Raw genomic sequence first — 23,368 nt, 5'->3', positions numbered from 1 at the left:
GTAAGCTCGCTAAGTTATGTTATGAAATAATTCTACGTTCCTTATTTCACATTACGCCATGTTACGTCACGTTATGATATCTGTTCAGTTACATCGCATTACGCCATGTTACGTCACGTTATGATATATGTTCAGTTACGTTGCATTACGCCATGTTACGTCACGTTATGATATCATTCAGTTACATCGCATTACGCCATGCTACGTCACGTTATGATATCTGTTCAGTTACATCGCATTACGCCATGTTACGTCACGTTATGATATATTTTCAGTTACATCGCATTACGCCATGTTACGTCACGTTATGATATATGTTCAGTGACATCGCATTACGCCATGTTACGTCACGTTTTGATATCATTCAGTTACATCGCATTACGCCATGTTACGTCACGTTATGATATATGTTCAGTTACATCGCATTACGCCATGTTACGTCACGCTATGATATATGTTCAGTTCCGTCGCATTACGCCATGTTACGTCACGATATGATATATGTTCAGTAACGTTGCATTACGCCATGTTACGTCACGTTATGATATCATTCAGTTATATCGCATTACGCCATGCTACGTCACGTTATGATATATGTTGAGTTACGTCGCCTTACGCCATGTTACGTCACGATATGATATCTGTTCAGTTACGTTGCATTACGCCATGTTACGTCACGTTATGATAGATGTTCAGTGACATCGCATTACGCCATGTTACGTTCCGTTATGATATATGTTCAGTTACGTCGCATTACGCCATGTTACGTCACGTTATCATGTATGTTCATTTACGTCGCATCACACCATGTTACGTCACGTTATTATATATGTTCACAGTTACGTCGCATTACGTCATGTTACGTCACGTTAAGATATCTCTTCAGTTACGTCGCATTACGCCATGTTACGTCACGTTATGATATATGTTCAGTTACATCGCATTACGCCATGTTACGTCACGCTATGATATATGTTCAGTTCCGTCGCATTACGCCATGTTACGTCCCGTTATGATATATATTCAGTTACATCGCATTACGCCATGTTACGTCACGTTCTGTTTTTTTATTAATACGTGTCATGTTTATTGATTGATGTGATCTGTAACGAAAATGTGTATGTCTTCAAATTGTAATGAACGGATGCTACTTTGTATAGCAGGGGTACAATGTTCACTATTCTGTATACCAAGGGTCGTCATAAACTCATGTCAAGTGGCTAGGTTTTCCCAGAATTGTGACGTTATCAATTCCCACGTCTACATGTTTGTTATCCGCAGTACGGAATTGTTTGAACTTCTATTAAAACAATTTAACCAGCATTTGTTATTACAACAACATTTCCATTAGAATCAAACTTAATTTCTGCCTACATTCCTTTCACTAAGAAGCGATGCATAAACAATGCCTGCCATAGTTATTTCAAAGCATTTTTACTCTTGGAATAATATTTATGTTATTTATTCTAGAAATGTTCGTAAACATCAGAGACCTTCATAATTTAATGACGTTGTTATTATTTCTTTGAATCCCCTTAAAACATAACATCTCTTTTTTTTCAGTGTTTTTCTTCTCTGCAGTGTGTGTTTAACTTGTATTGACATTAATTGCCCAGTCGATTTCTATTTCAGTGGCAGACTCTTACATTATTAAGTATTCTCTTTCGAAATTTCTTTGGATAAAACATGACTGAGTAAATTTTATCGAACATTGCAACACTTTTTCCGAAAGCAGCTTTTACACTCACCCTGACTGCGCATGCGCGGATTTACAAGCCGACAGCCCAAGATTGTTGCGTGATGCGTAAAGAACACCTGGACGTTGAAATATCAAAATGTTAAGATCTGATTATAACAATTTTGCAGGTTCTGGATATATGGATCAATTTATTGTAACTTTCATTGTTTCAAAAACGAACATAGTATTGTCGAGTGTTAAAATTGTAATTACTGATGTGGATCGATGCTCATGATGTCAATCACTGGATTGTTTGGTCAAGACTCGATTATTTACAGACCGCCGTCATATAGCTGGAATACTGCCGAGTGCGGCGTTAAACAACAAACAAAACAATGCTTTAGAGGCGTGTGATCGGTATGAAACCTTGTTATTTCACAGGAGGTCTGATGCTTGCAGTGAACAAAATCTGAATATTCGTGAGTGCCCAAACATTATTTCTAGAGCCAGTTACTTTATGTTGCTGCAACTAATCTGACCCATTGTATTGTCCTATTGCCCCTTTTTATTATTAACCAAAGCTTATGTGTGTAATGTATATTTATTGATCATTTATTGATTTTGTGTGGTTAGATAGCCTCCGTGGTCTAGTAGATAGACCTTCCTGAAAGTGGGATCCCTAGCCGCGTCATACCAACATATGTCAAATCTTTTACTTGTTGTTACATGCCTGGCTTTCGACTAGGGTATGAAACAAGGTGCCTCACAGACAATCACACGCTATACATACTAACACCCCTCTCTCCCCCCCCCCCCCCCCCCCAAAAAAAAAAAAAAAAAAAAGAAAAAGAAAAGGAGGGGATATTCGGAAAAAAACAACGACACCAGATTAATAGTATTACAGATGTAAGAAAGACGACAGTGGTGTGCACTAAAGTATGAACGTGATAATTTGACAACGTCTGGCACAGTTTGACTAACGTATCCCAGTTGTACCCAATCCCAGCTGTCCCCAATCCCAGCTGTACCCATTCCCAGCTGTCCCCAATCCCAGCTGTACCCATTCCCAGCTGTCCCCAACCCAACTGTACCCAATCCCAGCTGCTGGCCATTGCATTCTGGTAACGTTTTCCTGATGGGGGTAGTCAATTATATGCATACAGTACCAAGTACGCATGTCTGTCTTTGCTGAAGTAAAATAGATTAACTAACGAACACGGGGATTCGGCGTGACGCACGAACGCTTTAACCACTAGGCTACCCCACCGTGTATGTTATTGTTTGTAACAGTTAATGAAGCCGTGTTGCATTGTTTCTGCCGAGATTCGGTAGACGCCCATTGCATTGTGTTTTGACAGTGATCAGTCGCCAAGAAGCTACTTTATTTAAATGCAAGTGTTGAGTGTAAACTTCCCGTCCGGTATACAGCGGACGGTGCCAGTATGTTATAGAAACTGCTTTAATGTTCTAGTGCAGTTAGACTGGTGTAGCAATTTTCTGTTAGGCTGTATAAATAGTGGGACAAGAGCGTGATTAGGTATCTCTCACCCATTTGTCATCACATCGGAACCAGCTTATATGTGAGGATCGCTCATCATCCCTGATTACCTGCCTAGCCCATCTCGGGAGCTTAACCACTGTCGCCGCTGGGTGAATATACATCATTATCACTGACATTTGCTATTACCACTGTATTTTTGTATTTGACACTGACCACTGCCATCATATTACGTATTGCTAGTGGATATTGTCTATCCCACTATTGCGTACTGCCAGTGTGATTGCTGTGCAGCAATTTGTATTGATTTGTAAACATTGTTAATTTTAGTAATTCATTTGTTGGTTGTATACCGCTTGTTGGTTGTTTGTTGGTTTCACACTAGGTTCTTTCATGTGCAGATTTCTGGGTAAACATATTGTTTCAATTTGGGAATCTACATGTTATCACATTTCGAAAATATCGCGTGATATACGACTGAAATATATGTGCTCGCTTTACTTGTAAACAGAATCAATTTGTGTTGTTATTTTGTACTTGATATTCATATTTGTTGCTTAACAGAAGAAAAGCGTATCATTATTTGATCACAAAGATGTACCTAAACAATGTATGCTTGGATAAGTCTTAAGTCCTTAGAATTACCCGTATGGTCCCGCTCGGGCAGATGCCTGATGGCACTAAGCATCAGTCATCCCGACCTTCACGCTTGTCTTCAGCCATGCAGTTATGCAGGATATCAAAAGGACGTGATATGCCAAATCGATTGCGAAAGCTGGTGATGTATATATTGGACAAAGGCAGGAAAAATCTGGCATCATCAGTTACTGCCATAAAGTGTTATAGATGTGTCCTGATCGTATTTACTTCAATGATGGTATCAATAAGTACAAACAAATAATTACAGTAAATTCTTTCTGAAGGACAGGATGTGATTGATGATGTACTCGTTCCCCCACCGTGTCTAGAAGACGAGTAAACACTGGATCGGGAAAAGCGTTATCTAAAAATGAAAAAAAACACATTAAAAACGCGAATGCCACATGAATATATCACGAGCACAATGCCATGGAATATAGAAAGAGACCAACGTATACTACGTAAGTTAAAGTACACCCGGTTCTTTCATTTGACTATATTCAATCTATCATGGCATGACATATTAACAATAGTAATATGAAAGAATCGAGTGTTCTTAAACTTCTTTTTTCAGGATTCTTAACAAAAGATGGAGACAGTAATAATGGCAAGAATGGCTAAGGAAAGAAACAAATCAGCGTTGGTTATACTCAATGTTCACGAACGTCCTCAAGATTCTACACTACAGATCAGAAGCATTTGAAATACGATTCTCAAAGTGTTTTGTGACGTCAGTGCGCTCATCGAGCCTTGTTCCACAGTTTCCAGGACAGAGGCAAACACTGTCACATCCAGTGTGAACGTTATTGCCATGGCCCTCTATACATGTACAGTGGATCTGAAGTGTCTCCATTGATGCTGGTCTGTGAAGAAAGCTGTAATGGCGCAAATGCGTAATGAGTACTCATAAGGGCTGGTTAGCTTATTCACGAGTAATGACGAACATATTGATCAGATACTTAAAGATATCCGTTTATCACGACCACGCCGACAGATTTTAAAATCCTTCCTCACTGCACTTCCTGTCATGAAGTAAATAATGGTATAATCTCGTGTCATTAAGGTAAAACATTCAAGACAATGCATTCATCTCCAGGTACAGGTTGATTCCCACAAGAAATTATCATGGATATGCACTGATGTGTTGATACACCCGACATAGAGCATTTAGCCAGAATTGGAAAAAATATCACTGAGAAGCCAAACCAGAGCTCAACACTGTGATTTATTGGATTTAGATCGTTGTTCATGTTTTTGTATATTACGTATTAGCAAAGGATCAATATTGCAGTGTGGGGTAATTCGGCTTTTACGGGGTGTCTTGGTGGAAGTTTATATTTGTAGTTTCTTTTATTGATGAAATATTTAAAGCAGTAAGAAAACACAAAACAGAAAAGATATAACATATCCATGCATGACATAGTGTCATCTTGCCACATATTAATACTTTGTTTACATGCTTGCTCTTTTGTACTCTTTTGTACCACCGCCAGTGGTTTGCAGAAATAAACTGTTGAGCTGTATGTTTGTGTTAAACTTAAACTCAAGTATAAACATACGGGTGGCGGTCACGTCAAGGTCGCTAGCCGGACGAGTCTGAGTTTGTCTAGGGTTCGTTACCCGTTTGTTATTCGCAAGAGGCGACTAAATTGGACAATCAATTTGCCGTTGGTTGCGACCTTTTGTCGATGGAGGACGGGAGTCCGGTGGTTGAGGGCACTGGTTCTAGGAAAAGTGTCCCTTTGCCCTATACAGTGCGACCCTTACTTCACCAAGACCAATTGTAGGATGGGTCCGATCCAATCAATCGCCTGGTATACCAAAACGTGTGCAGTTATCGTATTTGCACAAATGTTGCCTTTACATTATTGTATGATCCTCGCTCAGTTATGTACCAAAGATATTTTGAAATTAAAAGAAAACTGTTGCCCAGAGTCATATGCCTTGATGGCTGTGGCCCATAGTCCAAGCTGGTGGTTAGGTTTATTTTAGATTAGTATGCTGGAGTATACCATCCCAGTATTATAAGTGGAGAGATCCACCAGCATGTTTTTAAGTTATTCATTGCCGGATATGATGTTGGGATGTTGAACAGTTTAACTGTACAATCATCTTATCCCCAAAATATGTCAAATGTCCACAGGATGACGCGTACACCGCTTTGATTCATCCATTTTGACAGCTAGCAGATGACGGAAACCAAGCTAGTTACTTCCCTTTACTCATTGCATTCAGACAAACATCGGTTCATTTCAGCTCCACGATACCTGAGGTGTGTTACGACTGATGTCGCTGCGGGGTACATGAACAGGCTACATTAGCGGGCTATAATGGAAAATAATTGCCCGCTCCTTAACCAATCAGAAGCTTGTGTTCTAATGTAAGGTGGGATGATACAGCCTATACAGTGTGAGTGAGTGAGTTGTGTTTAACGCCGCTTTTAACAGTATTCCAGTTATATCACGGCGTGTCAGCTTAATGTGAAAGGAAAGCCCGAAGTGATGCAGGTCTCAGACGTTTACCACTTCTGTGAAACCCACGAGCATGGGTATGGTGCTGACAAACCTAGAACCATAATCGGGGCGAACCGGGATTCGAAATTACAATTATAGGTTTCTGGCGTGCCCAAGGGACGCAACTCTGCACAGCGAATAGCGGTGCCTTAGACGACTGGGCCACCCGTGCCGCCTCCAACCCAGTGTGAGATATTTGTATCTTCAATATATGATATATTTTGATGTAATTTACAAACGTCGCAACCGTATTGCTTTATGAGTAAAGGTGGCGAAGTAACAGTGTATGCATCAGTTGACAATAGTTGATATTAAATATATAAAATGTGGGGTAAAAAGAATATTCATATCTACTTGTCCCTGGTTACAAACCAAACACAACCTGTGAGCTTTTAGTTCTTTTCTGTATCTTCAAGTCTCTGTTCGAAGTGTGGGAACAGCATCAATTTGTAATATTAAAGGCTTTGTATGGCATGGTAGGGGATGTCAAACCTGTTTAACAAGTCAGCTATGGATGTCTCCAAATTGAATGGAAAGTCGCTAAAATAGCAGCCAATTTATGCACCGTCAAGAACATTGTAAACATCCAAGTTAGAGCTTCTCCACGCTGATGACTTGTAGTTAAAGATAAGGAGCATCGTTATTCTAAAGTAAGTGAAGTAAAAGTGATGGGGATGTTGTTAAAACAAACACATATCTCCTTTCGATCTCACTGCCTCGTCCTCAAACGTCCATTAGACCTGGGTATTGTTGAATCAGGGCGGATAGATTATTCCTAATCGATTCAGATGGTATAAGTACCACCGTTGTCATATAGTTGGACTATTGCTGAGTGAGGCGTTAAACAACATACAAACAAAAAAACATGTTAGAGGTGTATACACTGTCTTGGGCAATATGAACACGACCGGCCATTAACGGTGAAAACAACTCGGAGGGGTCTTGTAGGAAATGTAGGCCGGGACTAAATTTGTCCCGTCGATCCAGTTAGCACCTGACCATCACGTGATGTAAACATTCTAGCTTGCAACATGAACGCTTTGTGAAAAAGGATCTTTTGAATATGTTCAGGATAAAAAACTCCTAAGTAAGTAACTACGTATATAAAAGGCTAACGGCAATTAAACACTTCAAAATGCTGAAGTGAACACATGAACAAAGGCAAAGAGAACATATACTCTTCAAAAAAAGAAACGCAAAGCCTCTGTTTGAGGTAGGAAAATGCATTTATACGACGTACCGTCCAAGGTATTGAGCCAAAGTGTTGTGAAGAGAACACTTGGTGATTGTAGTCATCTCAGTTATCGGTACACAGGAAAAGCCCAAGGCGAAGGTCAGCTACCATCAATAAGGCGTATGTCCTCCGTTGGAATCGATAGCGGCCTGACATCTCCTGCCCATGGAAGAGACGAGTATGCGAATCACATCCTGGGGAATGGTAGCCCAATCGGCCTGCAACGCAAAAGCCAACTGCTGCAACGTCTTGAATTCTATCCAATTTATCCAACAGGTTCTCTATCGGGCCAGGGGAGAATATCAACGTTGTAGTTGTGTAGACAGGCTCTTGTGATCCGTGCTGTATGGGGTCGAGCGTTGTCCTCCTGGAATACAACGTTGCCGTTGGCTCATTTGGGTAATCATGTGGAAGGAGAATTTCGTCGATGTATCGTTGAGCCCTGGATATGGACCAAACCTGTCCTGCCATGATGAGAGATAACCGCACACATCATAACGCTACCCCCACAAAACCTGTCCACTTCCTGTACCCAGTTTCCGGCGTAACGTTCTCCCCGACGTCTGTAATCCCGTGCTATTCCACCCCATCGACGGTCGGAAAATATTGATTCGTCGATGAACCAGACATCTCTCCATCGCAGTTGTGGCCATACCCTGTGTTGATGACACCAATGAAGTCGCTGTTGACAATGTTGTCGACTCAATATGAGGCGTCGAACAGGACGTCTTGCTCGTAGACCTGCTGCTCCTAAACGACGGTCTGGTCGGAGATTCTGTGCAGTCGGAGTATTTGGGATGCGGTTGATGTGGCTGTGGTCGTCCTTTCACGTAGGTGGCTCAGTCGGATGTAGCAATCTTTGGCGAGGGTGGTTACTCTTGGTCGTCCCGACCTTGGCTGATCACGTGTTGACCCATGCTGTTGAAACCGATCCCATAGCCTTGTCATGGTGCTCGGCGCTACATTGAAACCCCTGGCTACAGCCGATCGGGATTCCCCTGCCTGCATTGCGGCCTATGACATTGTTTCATTGCACTTCTGTTAATCTTGGCATGTTGTTGAACTGTCACTGTTCGATTGACGCAGATGCCAGGCAATAAAAAGTACTCCACTTCGGTTTATAGTGATGCTGCACGTGCAGTGCGTGCAGCACCATGGCACTTTTGTGAATGCACTGGGTGCGTTTTTCCGAATCGTACGTGTGTCCCGACTAATGGTTGACCTTGTTGTGATTATTTCGATCCAGGAAATTTGTCAATGACACTATATCACATTAAACTCTTCATTTTGCACCTCTTGGTCCGCTAAGTTTGCTGCCGTTGCCAAGCATATCCGTTTTGCGATTCTTTTAATAATGTCACAATCAAACACAAAGGAAACACTTATTTCCCGAAAGCTAAGTGCTCCTACATATTCTGCTTCAGATCTCCCTCGAAAGCATTCTAATTTGTTAAAAGAAATTGACATGACCAGTCCACGATGACGTGTGAGGGAGTAATTATTTCTTGGCTATACTTACAATCAATCGCCCAAATATAACACCATCTTCATCAACATGGAACATACAAAAGCAAATTGGTCATCATTCATAATGGTATGTAAGGACCTGCTATTTTTAGGACTATCACTTTCCCTGAACTGAAAGCTCTAACTCTCTCCACCATACATATTCCTCTGCAAACTCAGATATTTGCAAACCAAGATTTAATACTGATTGCAAAGAAGCTAGAATCATACTAGCGAAGATGTATTTCCGCGGACATCAACTGTACATAATTTTAATCATGTTAATACAAGTGGGAAGAAAGCCGCACATTCAAACAAAATAAGAGTCAGTTCTTGAGGAACTGTCTGAAAGATTCCTAGTCCCACAATTATGACTAAGGTTTGGAACCTTATTCAGAAAATCAAAGGCAAAAGATCAAAATCTACTTCCACCATCTGAACTATGGCAGAAATGTATTAGCAAATGGAATTGATATTGCGAATCAAATAGGAGAAATTTTGGCCAAACATTTTCAGCGTCAATTTACGTCCATCATAATCTTCAATCTCAGAAGCTTCAAGAATCCACGACAAATAAGACTACAATGAAGTGTTTCCACTACAAGAACTCTAAACTGCTTTTGTCCCAGATCATGACAAAGCAATACACCAGATACTATTCATTAGCCTGTTCAATACAATTGGTTTGGTGAAATATTCATCATTACCATCTGCCTTAAACTCCGGGCTCGTGGCTTTCACCGAAGTGGTAAACGTATGAGGCTTCCACCATTTCTGTTAGAATTGGCGTTAAACACAACTCACTGTCATACAGTCTGTCTTTGTTGAAATACATTTGTCATTGCAATCCGCACCAGACTCAAACAGAAGCATTTGTCTGCATTATGTATTTGAATTGTATTTAATGTAGGTATGTTTGATCAAATATTTCAAGGAAGTTTCCTCCTTCGCAGCATATAGTCATTGATGTCCCACTAGGAATAGCCACAGATGCACGCAGTTATCGTCCTACATCGTTAAAGAGTTATGTTTGAAAAACCAAGTAATGTATGGTAAATAATCAAGAATTTGGTAGTCTCCACGTCGAGGATGAAAGCCCTACTTTAAAACTCAGCGGTGTATCAGTGTCCCTTTAATTCATTACTAAAATGCGTTCAAATCCGTCAAGTACTGTTTATGACTTTGCTTTTATTCCCCTCCACGAGGAACAGTTCCAGAAGAAACCCATGCAGGATCCACCACTTGGGATTCGGGTCAAATCCCATATCACACCTGCCAATCCTGTTATTGATAGTATCGTCCATACCGACTTTTGCCTTCTGTTCCTTGGCCGTTAATCAAGCCAGAAGAAGACCTTTCCTCGACTAATATTAAAAGATCAATCAAAAAAAGATCAAAGGACGTAAATATGATTCTCCTTATTTATGTTTTCTGATTTTGTGGCAAAAAGATCAAAGGACGTAAATATGATTCTCCTTATTTATTTTTTCTGATTTTGTGGCAAAAAGATCAAAGGACGTAAATATGATTCTCCTTATTTATTTTTTATGATTTTGTGGCATGCCTTGTGCATGTGTTCTTTAAATCATCCCTTGTTACGAGCTATTCTATAATGAATAATGTTCTGAATCCTATTTTGTTTTCACCCGACTTTTAAAGTCAATTAATTCCCTTGCCTCAAGAAGATGCCATTTGTACCGTCGTCAGTAGTAAATTGTCAGCTGCACCAGCTTTCACGGGTGATAAGATGAAAATGAGTGTTAACCATATTGATGGTGGATACAGTTAATTTTCTGAAATATTCATCATCATCTGTCTTAAAAGATATATATGTCGAAATACATTGATCATGGCCCAGACCAGGGCCCACTTGCACAAAGCGATCTTAGCGCTAAGATGATCGTAACTACCGTACTTTAACATAGGCGTACGGTATTCTTAGAGCTAAGATCGCTTTGTGCAAGTGGGCCCAGATCATTATAGAAGTTGAACCATCATCTACACCATATTATAAAGTATTTACACTGGATCCTGATTTACCAAAGCGACAATGAGACCTTTGGGACTGAATTGAAATATGTGCGAGATCACGATCCTTACTATATTATACACTGTCGACTGAGTTCACTTGAGGTAGACATAGGATCAAAGATATGACAGACAACTCAGCACATGAAGTATTTGGATGGTGCAACAGACTAACGTGGTAGCTTGGCTCCGTCCCTACATGTCACAAACTAGTTGTCGTAGCGCACATTGATCTGGGAACCAGACCGGAAGCGACAGGTTAGACCGTCGCTTATATCATTTCAAAAGGAGAGTTATTGCCCTTTGGAACAAAGCGATCGCCAATTGGTGCATGTATCTGCAAGTACTTGTTGACGCCAGATTCTTACGCTGCAGTGGTTGTCAGGAAATAAAACATAGGGAATTGTCAGAATGTTTGTCTTAAGACCGGCATCTTTCAGGGCTTTCCTCACAAAACAAGATGGCACGCAGTGATTCGACTGAAATACTGATCAACGCGGAGTTAAACCAAACTCACTCAGTCAGCAGAATGTCTGACGCCACTACCAATACGATTTCAAGTACATTTCTGGTTCCAACTTTGAGTGAGTTGGGTTTAAGGCCGTATTGAATAGATTTCCGTTATAACGGCGTATCAGTTTGATGTGGGAGGAAATCCCGAAGAAATGCGGGTCTCAGACGTTAACCAATCTGGTGAAACCCACGAGCACGGGTATTGTGCTGACTGTGGCCTGTCCAAGGGAGGTAACATCACATGGTTCCAACTTTGAGATAAAACACATGGTAACGTGTCATATGAAATGATAGTTTTACTCAAAGGATCAAATCATCATCATCATCTTCTTGTCTATCACAAACCAGTCAAGTTTTGCAAATAGTTTATTTAGTGATTTTGTCTGTCAAAGTCTAACACTCAATGATTCAGAGGCACAATCAGTTGTTTCAATGTTTTAATTGCTTATTTTTAGTATATGGACACTGAGATTATAGAGTATTGGAGTACAATGATTATGAATTTAACTAAAAGTAGCTCTATATGTAAGGCGTGCCATGCAAGATATGAATTTGTATCTTCCTGTAACTGAAGTCGCTCCAAAAGAAGGGTACATAAATGATTGTGCAAAGATGTTCAAAGCACGTGCTACCTCATCTTCCCAAGGCAAGGGAGTTAACTGACTAAAACAGTCCAGTTTCCACCCTTGCCGAACTAGGCTGGTATTATGGAGTTACATTTTGGCTGGACTAACGAGTCTATGCATAGTCCAATCAAAATCGTTTATCGAAATCCGGTTCGTAAACTGTCCTGCAGATTTCGGTCGACTGCAGGTTTTGCAAAGCATGTGCACCGCCAACTCGTTGTCAACAGATTTTTTCCAAATCTTTTCATGTTTTTAATCAAGCTGCTCACGCATTGCGCGATGTAAGACTCGTTTTATCACAACATCGGCCTTGATCATCGATCAGATCGTCTTGACTAGGCGCCACTGTTTTGTTTCAAGCAAATGCAAGTGATACGAGAGGTGGAATCTGATTGGTCTAAAGGAGAGGCTCAGAAGGGATATAACTCGTAATAGCCACTGGTGGCGCTACGATAGAGCCCAGGAATTCTAGCCTAGTTCGGCAAGGGTGGAAACTGGACTTTTAAAGTCAGTTAACTCTCTTGCCTCGGGAAGATTATACTGACATTCTCGTATCAGATATTAGGAGAGACGATTTAGTCAAATGTGTCTCGTATGTTTGTCATACATTAAAACATTAGTCAATTCATGACAATGACACTGACACACCGTCAACTGAAACATGACGATTGAAGGCTGTTCAATGCTTTAGTACTCTCTGTTGCTCGTTGCTGATGGTGTAGGAGACAACGATGGTGTTCAGCAGTCGATGGTGTTGTCGTACCTCCGAGCTACTCTGTAGCCGCATCTGCTGGCGTCTGACTGCACAACCTGGCAACCGCTGGGCAGATGCATGGTGCCGATGTTATGGCTGGCAATTCTGATGACATTTGAAAGATAAAAACATATTTTGAGAACGAAGTCTTCTATTTCTTTCCTAACAAGTTAATAATTGGACACGTATCTTTCTAATAAAGAGTACTTTTTTAGCTTCCATCCCATACACTGTAAAATATGGGTTTAGAATGTAAACATATACATGTTTAGATCCCATGTTTAGGAATGTGTTTTAATCCTAAACGGAATACACTTGAAATGATCGACCATCTAACAGCTTAAACACAACCTAAACACCACATCCTCGTAAATTTAAACATATTTAGTGCCAATTAGAATTTAAACATGTTTACGACAAAATGCATATCATTATCTATAATTCCAACAATCTAAACATGTTTAAACGTGTAAATAAAGCGTATATCACGATGCATTAAGAACAATACGGATAAGATGTATAATAATTTGTGCACTTGGAGGAGAAAATCTTGCATAACGCATATAACACCAGGACTTACAACGAACTTGGCACACCATTAACATGTAAAACAAAGTACAGATAAAGAAATAGTGGCAGGGAAAATAGACATTTGTGATGACATTGTACGCTGTACAGGTGAAGGACGACAAATACAGAGGATGCTGGTGGGTGTGCCAACGAAACTGTGTTCATTAATGTGTTGTTGCCGTGTGCCTAACAGTTCATCACTTATCTAGGGAACAGAATTCGAATCTGACAGTCAAAAAATATCTGATTACTACGATAGACCGTTTAGGATTGTGTTCATGGTCTAAAAACAGCTTTGACTGTGTATATTGAGAGTACGTATCACAAAACCTACACAATAAGTGGTAAACCACCATCGATAATTCATTATTATTATTTTTCGGTTTTTTTTGCCAGCTACGATAATGATTACCGTTTGAATAACATGCATCGTTCTGTATCAGTGATGAAGCTAGCCAACACTCACCCGCAGCATCGAAGTCCTCTCATGGTACAGGTACACAGCTTGCAGTTGGATGCTACCCGACTCTGGCCGGGCCTCAGTATAAAGTCTATGTGAGGGCAGTGGAAGTATAGCTGGCCCTCTGTAACAGTGAGTGAGTGAATATATTTCAAGAATATTTCAGCTACAGTACGGAGTAAATTTGGTATCGAACCCAGGGTGGCGAATGTCGTAGATCTGTGAATTCATGACCATGGTTGAAGTCCTGACAGACTAGACCCGTGAGTGAGTGAGTGAGTGAGTTGGGTTTAACGCCGCTTTTAACAGTATTCCAGTTATATCACGGAGTGTCAGCTTAATGTGGGAGGAAAGTCCGAAGTGATGCAGGTCTCAGACGTTTACCACTTCTGTGAAACCCACGAGCACGGGTATGGTGCTGACAAACCTAGAACCATAATCGGGGCGAACAGGGATTCGAACCCACAATCATAGATCTCTGGTGTGCCCAAGGGACGCAACTCTGCACAGCGAATCGCGGCGCCTTAGACGACTAGGCCACCCGTGCCCCTCTAGACCCGTGAAGATCCGGGGTAGAATAGGTCTTCAGCAACCCTTGTTTGCCATAAAAGGCGACTTCTGGATGTAAGAGGCGACTAACGGGATCGGGTGGTCAGGCTCCCTGACTTGGTTGATGAATGTCATCGTATCCCAATTGCGTGGATCGATGCTTATGATCAGCAACAAGAAAGTAGATCAGCTGTTTCACATCGATGTATATCTTCATCCTTAACTAGGACAGCATGATCGGTCACTGACGAGTGAACTGATAAGTTAATACTCAGACAGTAAAGACCTGTTGGAAATCAGTGCCAGGGTTGTCGCGAACCTGCTACAGTGTACGCTGACGTGGTAATATACACTGTTCCTTATCTACAACATAAAGGTCACAGTGTCAGTTCCCTGTAACTGTCATTAGCTTGTACATGATGGGAACAATTTGCTTACGTGCACAGAATATACTAATAGTCGGATATAAACGAAAGCAACTAATTTCTATGCACAGATCTAAATATGAAACAGATATACCTATCTCTTCCATTTCTAGTTCAGCTGGGAAAAGCAGTGGAAGGAAATTGGCTATGTTACCATTATTGAATGATATCCGATCATCGCTATACCTGAAGATTCAGTAACATGACTTGACGAAATTTACTTTTAATGAAGCAGAAATTCCGATTCATATGCATAAACATTCGGATCAGTCAAAGTCCATCATTTCACATATTGTGTACTCGGTACTCTGGCCTCTGGGTCACTTATTAAAGTTTAACTTAATTTGATCATTTCAGGGGCCGATTGTTTTGTTCTACAAAATGTTTAAAAAACGATTTATTGGATGCCTGAAAATGGCATCTTCCCGAAGCAAGGGAGTAAACTGACTTTAAAAGTCCAGTTTCCTGGGTGGCTCCATCGTGGCGCAACCAGTGGCTATTACGAGTTATATCCCTTCTATGTCCCTCCTATTGACCAATTAGATTCCACCCCTCATATCACATTCATTTGCTTCATACAAAATGAAGGCGCCCAGTCAAGACGATCTGATCGATAGTCAGAATCTCTATTGTAATAAAAAGGGTCTTATCTCGCGAAGTCATCAAGTAATTGGAGCACCTAGATTACAAACATGAAAAGATTCGGAAAATATCTGTCGACGCCAAGTTGACGGTACACATCCTGCAGTCGATCGGACTCTGCACGGACAATTCTATGTTGTTACGAACTGGAAGTCTAGTTCGTTACGCCATTTTGACTGGCTATGCACATGCTCGTTAATCCAGCCAAAATGTAACTCCGGAATTCCAGCCTCGTTCGTCGTTGGACTTTTACAGTTAGTTAATTCCCTTGCCTCGGGAAGATGGAAAATGGATATTGCCTCCTCACTGGTTCGTAACAATGGCAGGATGGACATCTGACAGATGCAGTGCAATGTAGACTATTCGCTGTCATTGGATTTAGAAATGCAAACTTTTACAAAACCAACAGAACTAACACTATGCACGTATTTGGCGCTCACTCTATTTTTTTATCACTATTTTTTACATCGGACGATGTTGATCTATTCAAAATTATGTTTAGTACGTGTGACTTCTTGTTGACACTGACAGTCATATAACAACCCGCTGTACCCGGCATGTCATCCCAGGGGTTTCATATGGTATGTGGAAGTAGTCCGTCAGCCTTTACTGCATTCCAAGAATACAGTCTCGTGAAAAACGTCAAATTGTGCCGTTCATACACTTATGAATTTCAGTTTCGTGGTTATGTGACCAACCTCTCGTCCAATGGAAAAGCCGTATATCGTGTAAACTTCACATCAGAAACATATATGAATTTATGGTATAATGAATTTTGTCATCATGTGTTTACTGTCTTTGTTTTTTGTGTTTAATAGTTTAATTTAATGGGCTGTAGTAGCTTAACCCACTCAGACACAGTATACAAATAATAAAGTACCATCTCTTAACGTCTTTCAGTATGACGCTGCCGAGAATCAAACCACCGCTCTCCGGGCGGACACTGGATCCACTAGACCACGGAGGCTGTCGGTTAGTCCCATGACGTACACCGGCAACCATGAACTAAAGTCAGCTTAAGAATTGATTAACTTAACATATATTTTACTGTTAACATTTTATGTTTGCAAAGTAGAAAGTGTACCTTGTTCACTGTAACTTGTTCATTGTTATTTATCACTTAATCACACATCCATCACACATTTTAATAACGCAAGACGTTGCCTTAAACACATGACAGTAATTAATCCGCGACGCTTGACTCTTCCGTTGTATTTTACAGTTCACTCGAAAAGACTTTCGCTGCATTGTGCCATACATGTATAGGTTGTACATGTGTAAGTACCCAGCAACCTATGCTGATCGGGAAAGGCTACTAAATAAATCGGGTGGTCAGACCCAGGTGACGTGGTTGATTGTGTGACATCCTACCCAGACGGCGGGGACCGTTGCCCACAATATCAATCGCTGGATTGTCTGTTTCAAACTTAAGTATTTACAAGCAGCCGCCATATAGCTTGAATATTGCAGACGGCCAACAAACACTTTTTGAGCGCTCATCGTATCAAATTTACTTTTGCTTGGCTGCTACCAACTCTGACTTTTCTGTTAGAATCTTCCTAGCACGGTAATTCAAAAAAACAAAAAATAATGCTTGAAAAGATTGTCTTTTTACTAATCGATGTTGTTTTTTGTTGTTTCACGCCGCACTCAGCAATATTCCAGCTATATGATGACCGTCTGTAAATAATCGAGTCTGGACCAGACAATCAAGTGATTGACATCATGAGCATCGATCCACGCAATTTGGATACGAAGACATGGATCAACCAAGTCAGCGAACCTGACCACCCGATCCAATTAGTCGCCTCTCACGACAAGCATAGTCGCCTTTTACGGCAAGCATGGGTTACTGAAGACCTATTCTACCCCGGATCTTCACGGGTGTACTACATACAGTAAAGAGTATGTACGGCCAGCAGGATAAGGATGGTGACTGGAAATAGCAAACAAACAACAACAAAAAAAAAGTAAGTATAATCGTGTATCATCAGATGATACACAACTCACCATCATGAGTCACCTCGATCTGTGAGTACTCGCATCCTCCTTCCACCCGCCACATCAGCATCAACGTCAGGGAGAGTAACACTAAGATCTTCATTGTGTATAGCTGCATCAAAACACACATGGACAATAACTGTCCACTGCCCCACTGCCTTGCTTATAATAAGAGTGACCGGTGAACCAAATGCAGTTCCCTGTGAAATATGTCATCTCACCTTATGTAGTATAAGTACTTTCGTCTATAAATACACGAACTATATATATAAATTGTCAATGCGAGAGAATAACCATCCTAGATTTTCTGCCGAAACAGATTCCATTTGTCGTAAAGGGAAACGTAGCTGTGGAAATTATATGAATGGACAACTGAAAATCAGGGATGACACCAGGTGTTCGCGAAAATAGTAGGCATGTGCTGCCCTACCGGTCGCATCCTTCATTCATACATTTTGCAGAAAAAAGTAAGTATGTATTGCCTGACGCCGCACAGAAATACACCTGCCGCACGACGTCAGCCTGTAAACAGACCAGACAATCCAGTGATTGATGAACCAGAAATCCAGTGGTTGGTTGGTTGGTTGTTTAACGCCGCACTCAGCAATATTCTAGCTATGTGACGGTGGTCTGTAAATAATCGAGTCTGGACCGGACAATCCAGTGATTGACATCATGAGCATCAATCCACGCAATTGGGATCGATGACATGTATCAACCAAGTCAGCGAGCCTGACCACACGATCCCGTTAGTCGCCTTATACGACAAGCAAAGTCGTCTTTTACGGCAAGTATGGGTTGCTGAAGACCTATTTTACCCCGGAATCTTCACGGGTCAGAAATCCAGTGACACGATAGTACCATTACTGATTTTTGTAAACTAATAAAAACAATATGTCAATTTTGAATTACGTCTGCTGTGTAAAAATGCAGATATTATGCTGCATATTAATAAAGAAAAACGTTAAAGAAACCCATCTACCCTACTGTTGGAGACAGAGGAAAGTGTTTGATTCTTGCATATATAAAATTCGTTCCACCAATGAATTGCATAAACCAAAAATAACAAGAACAGAATATTCTTTGGTTGACGCTACATGGATCATATGTTTAAAGCGATTCTAAAAGCTTTGTCATCAACACGTACTGATAAACTTGTACAACATTTAATAATAATAGAAAACATTTGCTCATGAGAAAGCAGCTGTTATTCCCCAGATACGTCTGAATAAAAAAACACTCCACTAAATGTCCTGGTCATTTTTAAAATAAATATATGTATTTGTAGTTAAGCAGTAGAGGCATGAATGTTTGTATGGAGGCTTCTGACCAATGCTTGACAATCTTCTTGTTCCATTTTTTGCAATCTGTTGTGTGAGCTGTTGTATTTCCAGTTGTGTCGATTAATGATACAAAAAAGTGTTTCCAATTTCATATGACACATTTTGCATCAACACCGTCTGGAATGGAGTGATGAGCTTTCACAACATGGACTCTATCTTGTTTCAAGTGACCTCTCATTATCCCATCAACATATTAACCGTCTAGTGACAGATGGCGTTCCCTCAGTGTCGACGGGAGATGTGAGGGAAGGGTCCCTCGTGGTTCAGACATTCGCCGGACATGGCGTAATTATAGGCGCATGTAGTTTCCGCTCGCAATACTTAACACTCGATGATCTGGAGCAGTTGTATCTGGTTGATTAACCTTACGGAGATAATGCTCCGTTTTGGAAGGATAGTTGGTAAAAATGAGATTAACATTATAATATTGAATATTTAATCATTTTAAATTGTAGCAAGTTGTACTGGTGTGGTTTTTCATTCCCAAGCATCTATCACAGTGGTTATATGTACCACGAGATAACAGCGTGTAAAGGTTAAATATAGATCAGGGTTCTCGTGTGTAATTGGAAACAGTACGTGAGAAAGTTTATACTAGACAAAGTTAATTCATTTGCAGCTTGTATCGTGAGGGTTGACGTGTTACGGGAATCTCTCTCTCTCTCTCTCTCTCTCTCTCTCTCTCTCTCTCTCTCTCTCTCTCTCTCTCGGGGGCACGGGTGGCCCAGTCGTCTAAGGCGCCGCGATTCGCTGTGCAGAGTAGCGTCCCTTGGGCACGTCAGAAACCTATGATTGTGGGTTCGAATCCCGGTTAGCCCCGATTAGGTTTCTATGTTTGTCAGCACCATACCCGTGCTCGTGGGTTTCACCGAAGTGGTAAACGTCCGAGACTTCGGGCTTTCCTCCCACATTAAGCTGACACGCCGTGATATGACTGGAATACTGTTAAAGACGGCGTTAAACCAAACTCTCTCACTCACTCACTCTCTCTCTCCCAAACCCGCATATATATATATATATTCTGTCGTCTTTCTCTTATTCTCTCGTTCATCTGCTCTCTCCACCGTCCACCGTCCACCGTATTCTCTCATATGTTGTTTATGATCACCTCTTAAAATATACTTTTTTTTCGGCTCGTAATGTTCTGTCCGTCTCATAATGGACCTTCTCTCCCTCTTCAAATTCTCCGATCGTCGCTGGCTGTGGTATTGATCACTATATTCTCCTTGCATATACTGCATTTAGTCCGTAGCTTGTATTCGCAATATCATATATGTATCTACTGTTTATTGATGACTGTAGATGTTGCTGGAACAGTTGTGACATGTACATAAGTTACAAAATTGGTTCGTGAAAATAGACGCTAGAGAGACACATACATGTATCTGCATTAAACCTTTGTTTTGTCATACAGTTTAACATTTGCCAGACTGCATGTTACAGCGAGCAGACAAAATTGACCACATTACTAAGCTGTCTACAACCACTAGTTACAGTAGCCTCAACACCGCCACCAGCGCTAACCGGTTTGAATACAGCTATTAAAACGAGATGATTCCCAAGTTGAAACGCAAAGGCTACCTCAGAAATCGGTACGTACAGTGAGTGAGTTGGGTTTAACGCCGCTTTTAACAGTTTTCCAGTTATATCACGGCGAGTCAGCTTAATGTGGGAGGAAAGCCCGAAGTGATGCAGGTCTCAGACGTTTACCACTTCGGTGAAACCCACGAGCACGGGTATGGTGCAGACAAACCTAGAAACATAATCGGGGCGAACCGGGATTCGAACCCACAATCATAGGTTTCTGGCGTGCCCAAGGGACACAACTCTGCACAGCGAATCGCGGCGCCTTAGACGACTGGGCCATCCGTGTCCCCTCTTGTGATAGAGACATTACAATTAAAAGAAATGGTACTATAAAAAAAACCCAGAAAAATACGTTCACCATCATTAATCTAAATTGAATCTACAAGAAAGTCTGGCTTACAAAAGTAAGTACGTACAGACTTATATTGCGAAATCAGTAAATGACCACACAGGATAAATGAATAGTCAATTATCAAATTACACTGAAGCACCATTTTAGGTTTACAGTGACAAAAATCTATAGAACAGGTCAAACACGTGGCAACATATCCGTTAAAAGGCCCTGTGACACATATCTTATGCAACAAACATTGACACAGGTACCACACAACCAAAACCAAAGAAAAAGAAACTCTAATTTGGCAACAAAAGATGTTTTTAGAGACGGGGCAGAGTAATTTGAATTACGTCCCTTTACCGCCAGGTGGTTGTGTCTTGGAATCCCTATCTCACCCTGATGAAGATGTTTGGTCTCTCACCACACCATCGTTATCATGGCGCATGGCCGTTTTGTAATTTCGTACCACGTTATGCTGTAAATTTACTGAAATGCTGTAAAAAGGGCAGTGACCCCCAAATTGGCCTGTCACCTATTCACGCACGGAATTATAATTTCTTTTAACAACACAAATCATATGTATATATTGTGAAACACAATACACAAATATATCCAACCGCTGTGTAAATGTGACAAGTGCCACGTCACAGTAGGCCTCCAGAGTGTACTGCGCAGGAACACGGCGTCATACATATTCATGAACTCCGGGGGTTCTCTAAGTGGAACGAGCGCCTCTTTGCAACTTTTGCCAGGAAGGGGAGATAATGAGAAGGAATGGCATAGACTCCTGTGACCTTTCGTTAGCGTGCTGGTTGACTGTCCAGTGAATGTGTTCATCCATCATCGCATCATTTACGTCACTTACTCTGAAATAAACAACGGGTTGTGTCAATACACACGCCCTGGCGTGGTTGATTTACAGTCAGCTGGTGTGTCGGACAGCACTCGTGGGGGAACATGGAGGGATGTCGTTTCACATGACATATAATATCGTCCAAGTGTAATCAATTCATGTCTCCACTTGATGCCAGTCTTGTCAACATAAATATCTAACCTAAATCCCCATGAATTGTTTTATATAGTTGATTTATATGTAAACTGTTGACAGTACGTTTTCAACTCGTAACACGTTTCGAAAACAACAGTGGTGATTCCAGGTTACAATGGCTCCCCAGCATCCTATGCTGGCCGTGAGAGCCGTCCAAATGGACCAAATGGGAAGTTTATACGATATACGGCTTTTCCTTTGGACGAAAGTCGGTTACGCGGCCGCGAAACTGACGTTTAGAAGTGTGTGAATGACACAATTTGACATTCATACGTTTTTCACGAGACTGTATTCTTGAAAAAACGTAAACACTGACGAACTACTTCCACATTCCTGCGGATATCCCTGGAAATAACGTAAACACTGACGAACTACTTCCACATTCCTGCGGATATCCCTGGAAATAACGTAAACACTGACGAACTACTTCCACATTCCTGCGGAAATCCCTGGAAATAACGTAAACACTGACGAACTACTTCCACATTCCTGCGGAAACCCCTGGAAATAACGTAAACACTGACGGATTACTTCCACATTCCTGCGGAAACCCCTGGAAATAACGTAAACACTGACGGACAACTTCCACATTCCTGCGGAAACCCCTGGAAATAACGTAAACACTGACGAACTACTTCCACATTCCTGCGGAAACCCCTGGAAATAACGTGAACACTGACGAACTACTTCCACATTCCTGCGGAAACCCCTGGAAATAGCGTAAACACTGACGAACTACTTCCACATTCCTGCGGAAACCCCTGGAAATAACGTAAACACTGACGGATTACTTCCATATTCCTGCGGAAACCCCTGGAAATAGCGTAAACACTGACGAACTACTTCCACATTCCTGCGGATATCCCTGGAAATAACGTATAGACTGACGAACTACTTCCACATTCCCGCGGAAATCCCTGGAAATTACGTAAACACTGACGAACTCCTTCCACATTCCTGCGGAAACCCCTGGGACTTCCCTCTTACAGACGCGACCGTGGTCTAGTGGTAGAGTGGTTCGATCCCCGGCCGCGTTATACCAAAAGACGTTAAAAGACGGTATTTGTTGTTACCCTGTCTGGCGCTCGGCATAAGTGACCACAACAAGAACTGGTCGGCTCGGAGGCAGTAGACTGTGTCTTGGGAGGTATTCATGAACTGCGGCATGGTATCCCAGTGGGCTAGCACTAAAATTCAGTATCTGTCGGGACTAGTACTAATGAATATGCTATTTCAATCTATTTGTTGTAATCAAACAACAGGTGCTATTGTAGAGCAACTTGAGCATACGCATGCTAATGAAACCTCTCCTGTTGAGGCACTACTTCATTCCGCGACGTTTAAAGATGGTACTTGTTGTTACCCTGTCTGGCGCTCGGCATTAAGTGGCTAAAACAAGGACTGGTCGGCTCGAAGT

At 41.3% G+C, this 23,368-nt stretch overlaps 1 protein-coding gene across 1 annotated transcript; it reads right to left on the bottom strand.

The window, feature by feature from the left end:
• Positions 1 to 12,380: 12,380 nt before the first annotated feature.
• On the bottom strand, positions 12,381 to 17,805 carry LOC139459285 (uncharacterized). The gene is made up of 3 exons (XM_071240735.1): positions 17,646 to 17,805; positions 14,026 to 14,143; positions 12,381 to 13,094 (listed from the first exon to the last, which is right to left on the bottom strand). The coding sequence occupies exons 1-3, from the start codon at positions 17,764 to 17,766 to the stop codon at positions 12,974 to 12,976; spliced, it is 360 nt and encodes a 119-aa protein (XP_071096836.1). The 5' UTR covers positions 17,767 to 17,805; the 3' UTR covers positions 12,381 to 12,973.
• Between the last annotated feature and the right edge of the window lie 5,563 nt (positions 17,806 to 23,368).

The sequence above is a fragment of the Haliotis cracherodii genome, unplaced genomic scaffold, assembly GCF_022045235.1.
Source record: "Haliotis cracherodii isolate W230 unplaced genomic scaffold, xgHalCrac1.p SCAF_13, whole genome shotgun sequence".
Lineage (NCBI taxonomy): Eukaryota > Metazoa > Mollusca > Gastropoda > Lepetellida > Haliotidae > Haliotis > Haliotis cracherodii.
Note: the sequence above shows the minus strand (reverse complement) of the source record. Positions and strands in the feature narration are given on the sequence as shown.

Excerpts from the sequence above, each read along its gene's own strand:
- LOC139459285 (XM_071240735.1), bottom strand. The coding sequence starts at position 17,766 with ATGTGTGTTTTGATGCAGCTATACACAATGAAGATCTTAGTGTTACTC. Across the intron at positions 14,144-17,645 it reads GATCGAGGTGACTCATGATG|AGGGCCAGCTATACTTCCAC; the intron begins GTGAGTTGTGTA and ends TCACTGTTACAG. Across the intron at positions 13,095-14,025 it reads AGAGGACTTCGATGCTGCGG|AATTGCCAGCCATAACATCG; the intron begins GTGAGTGTTGGC and ends AAATGTCATCAG.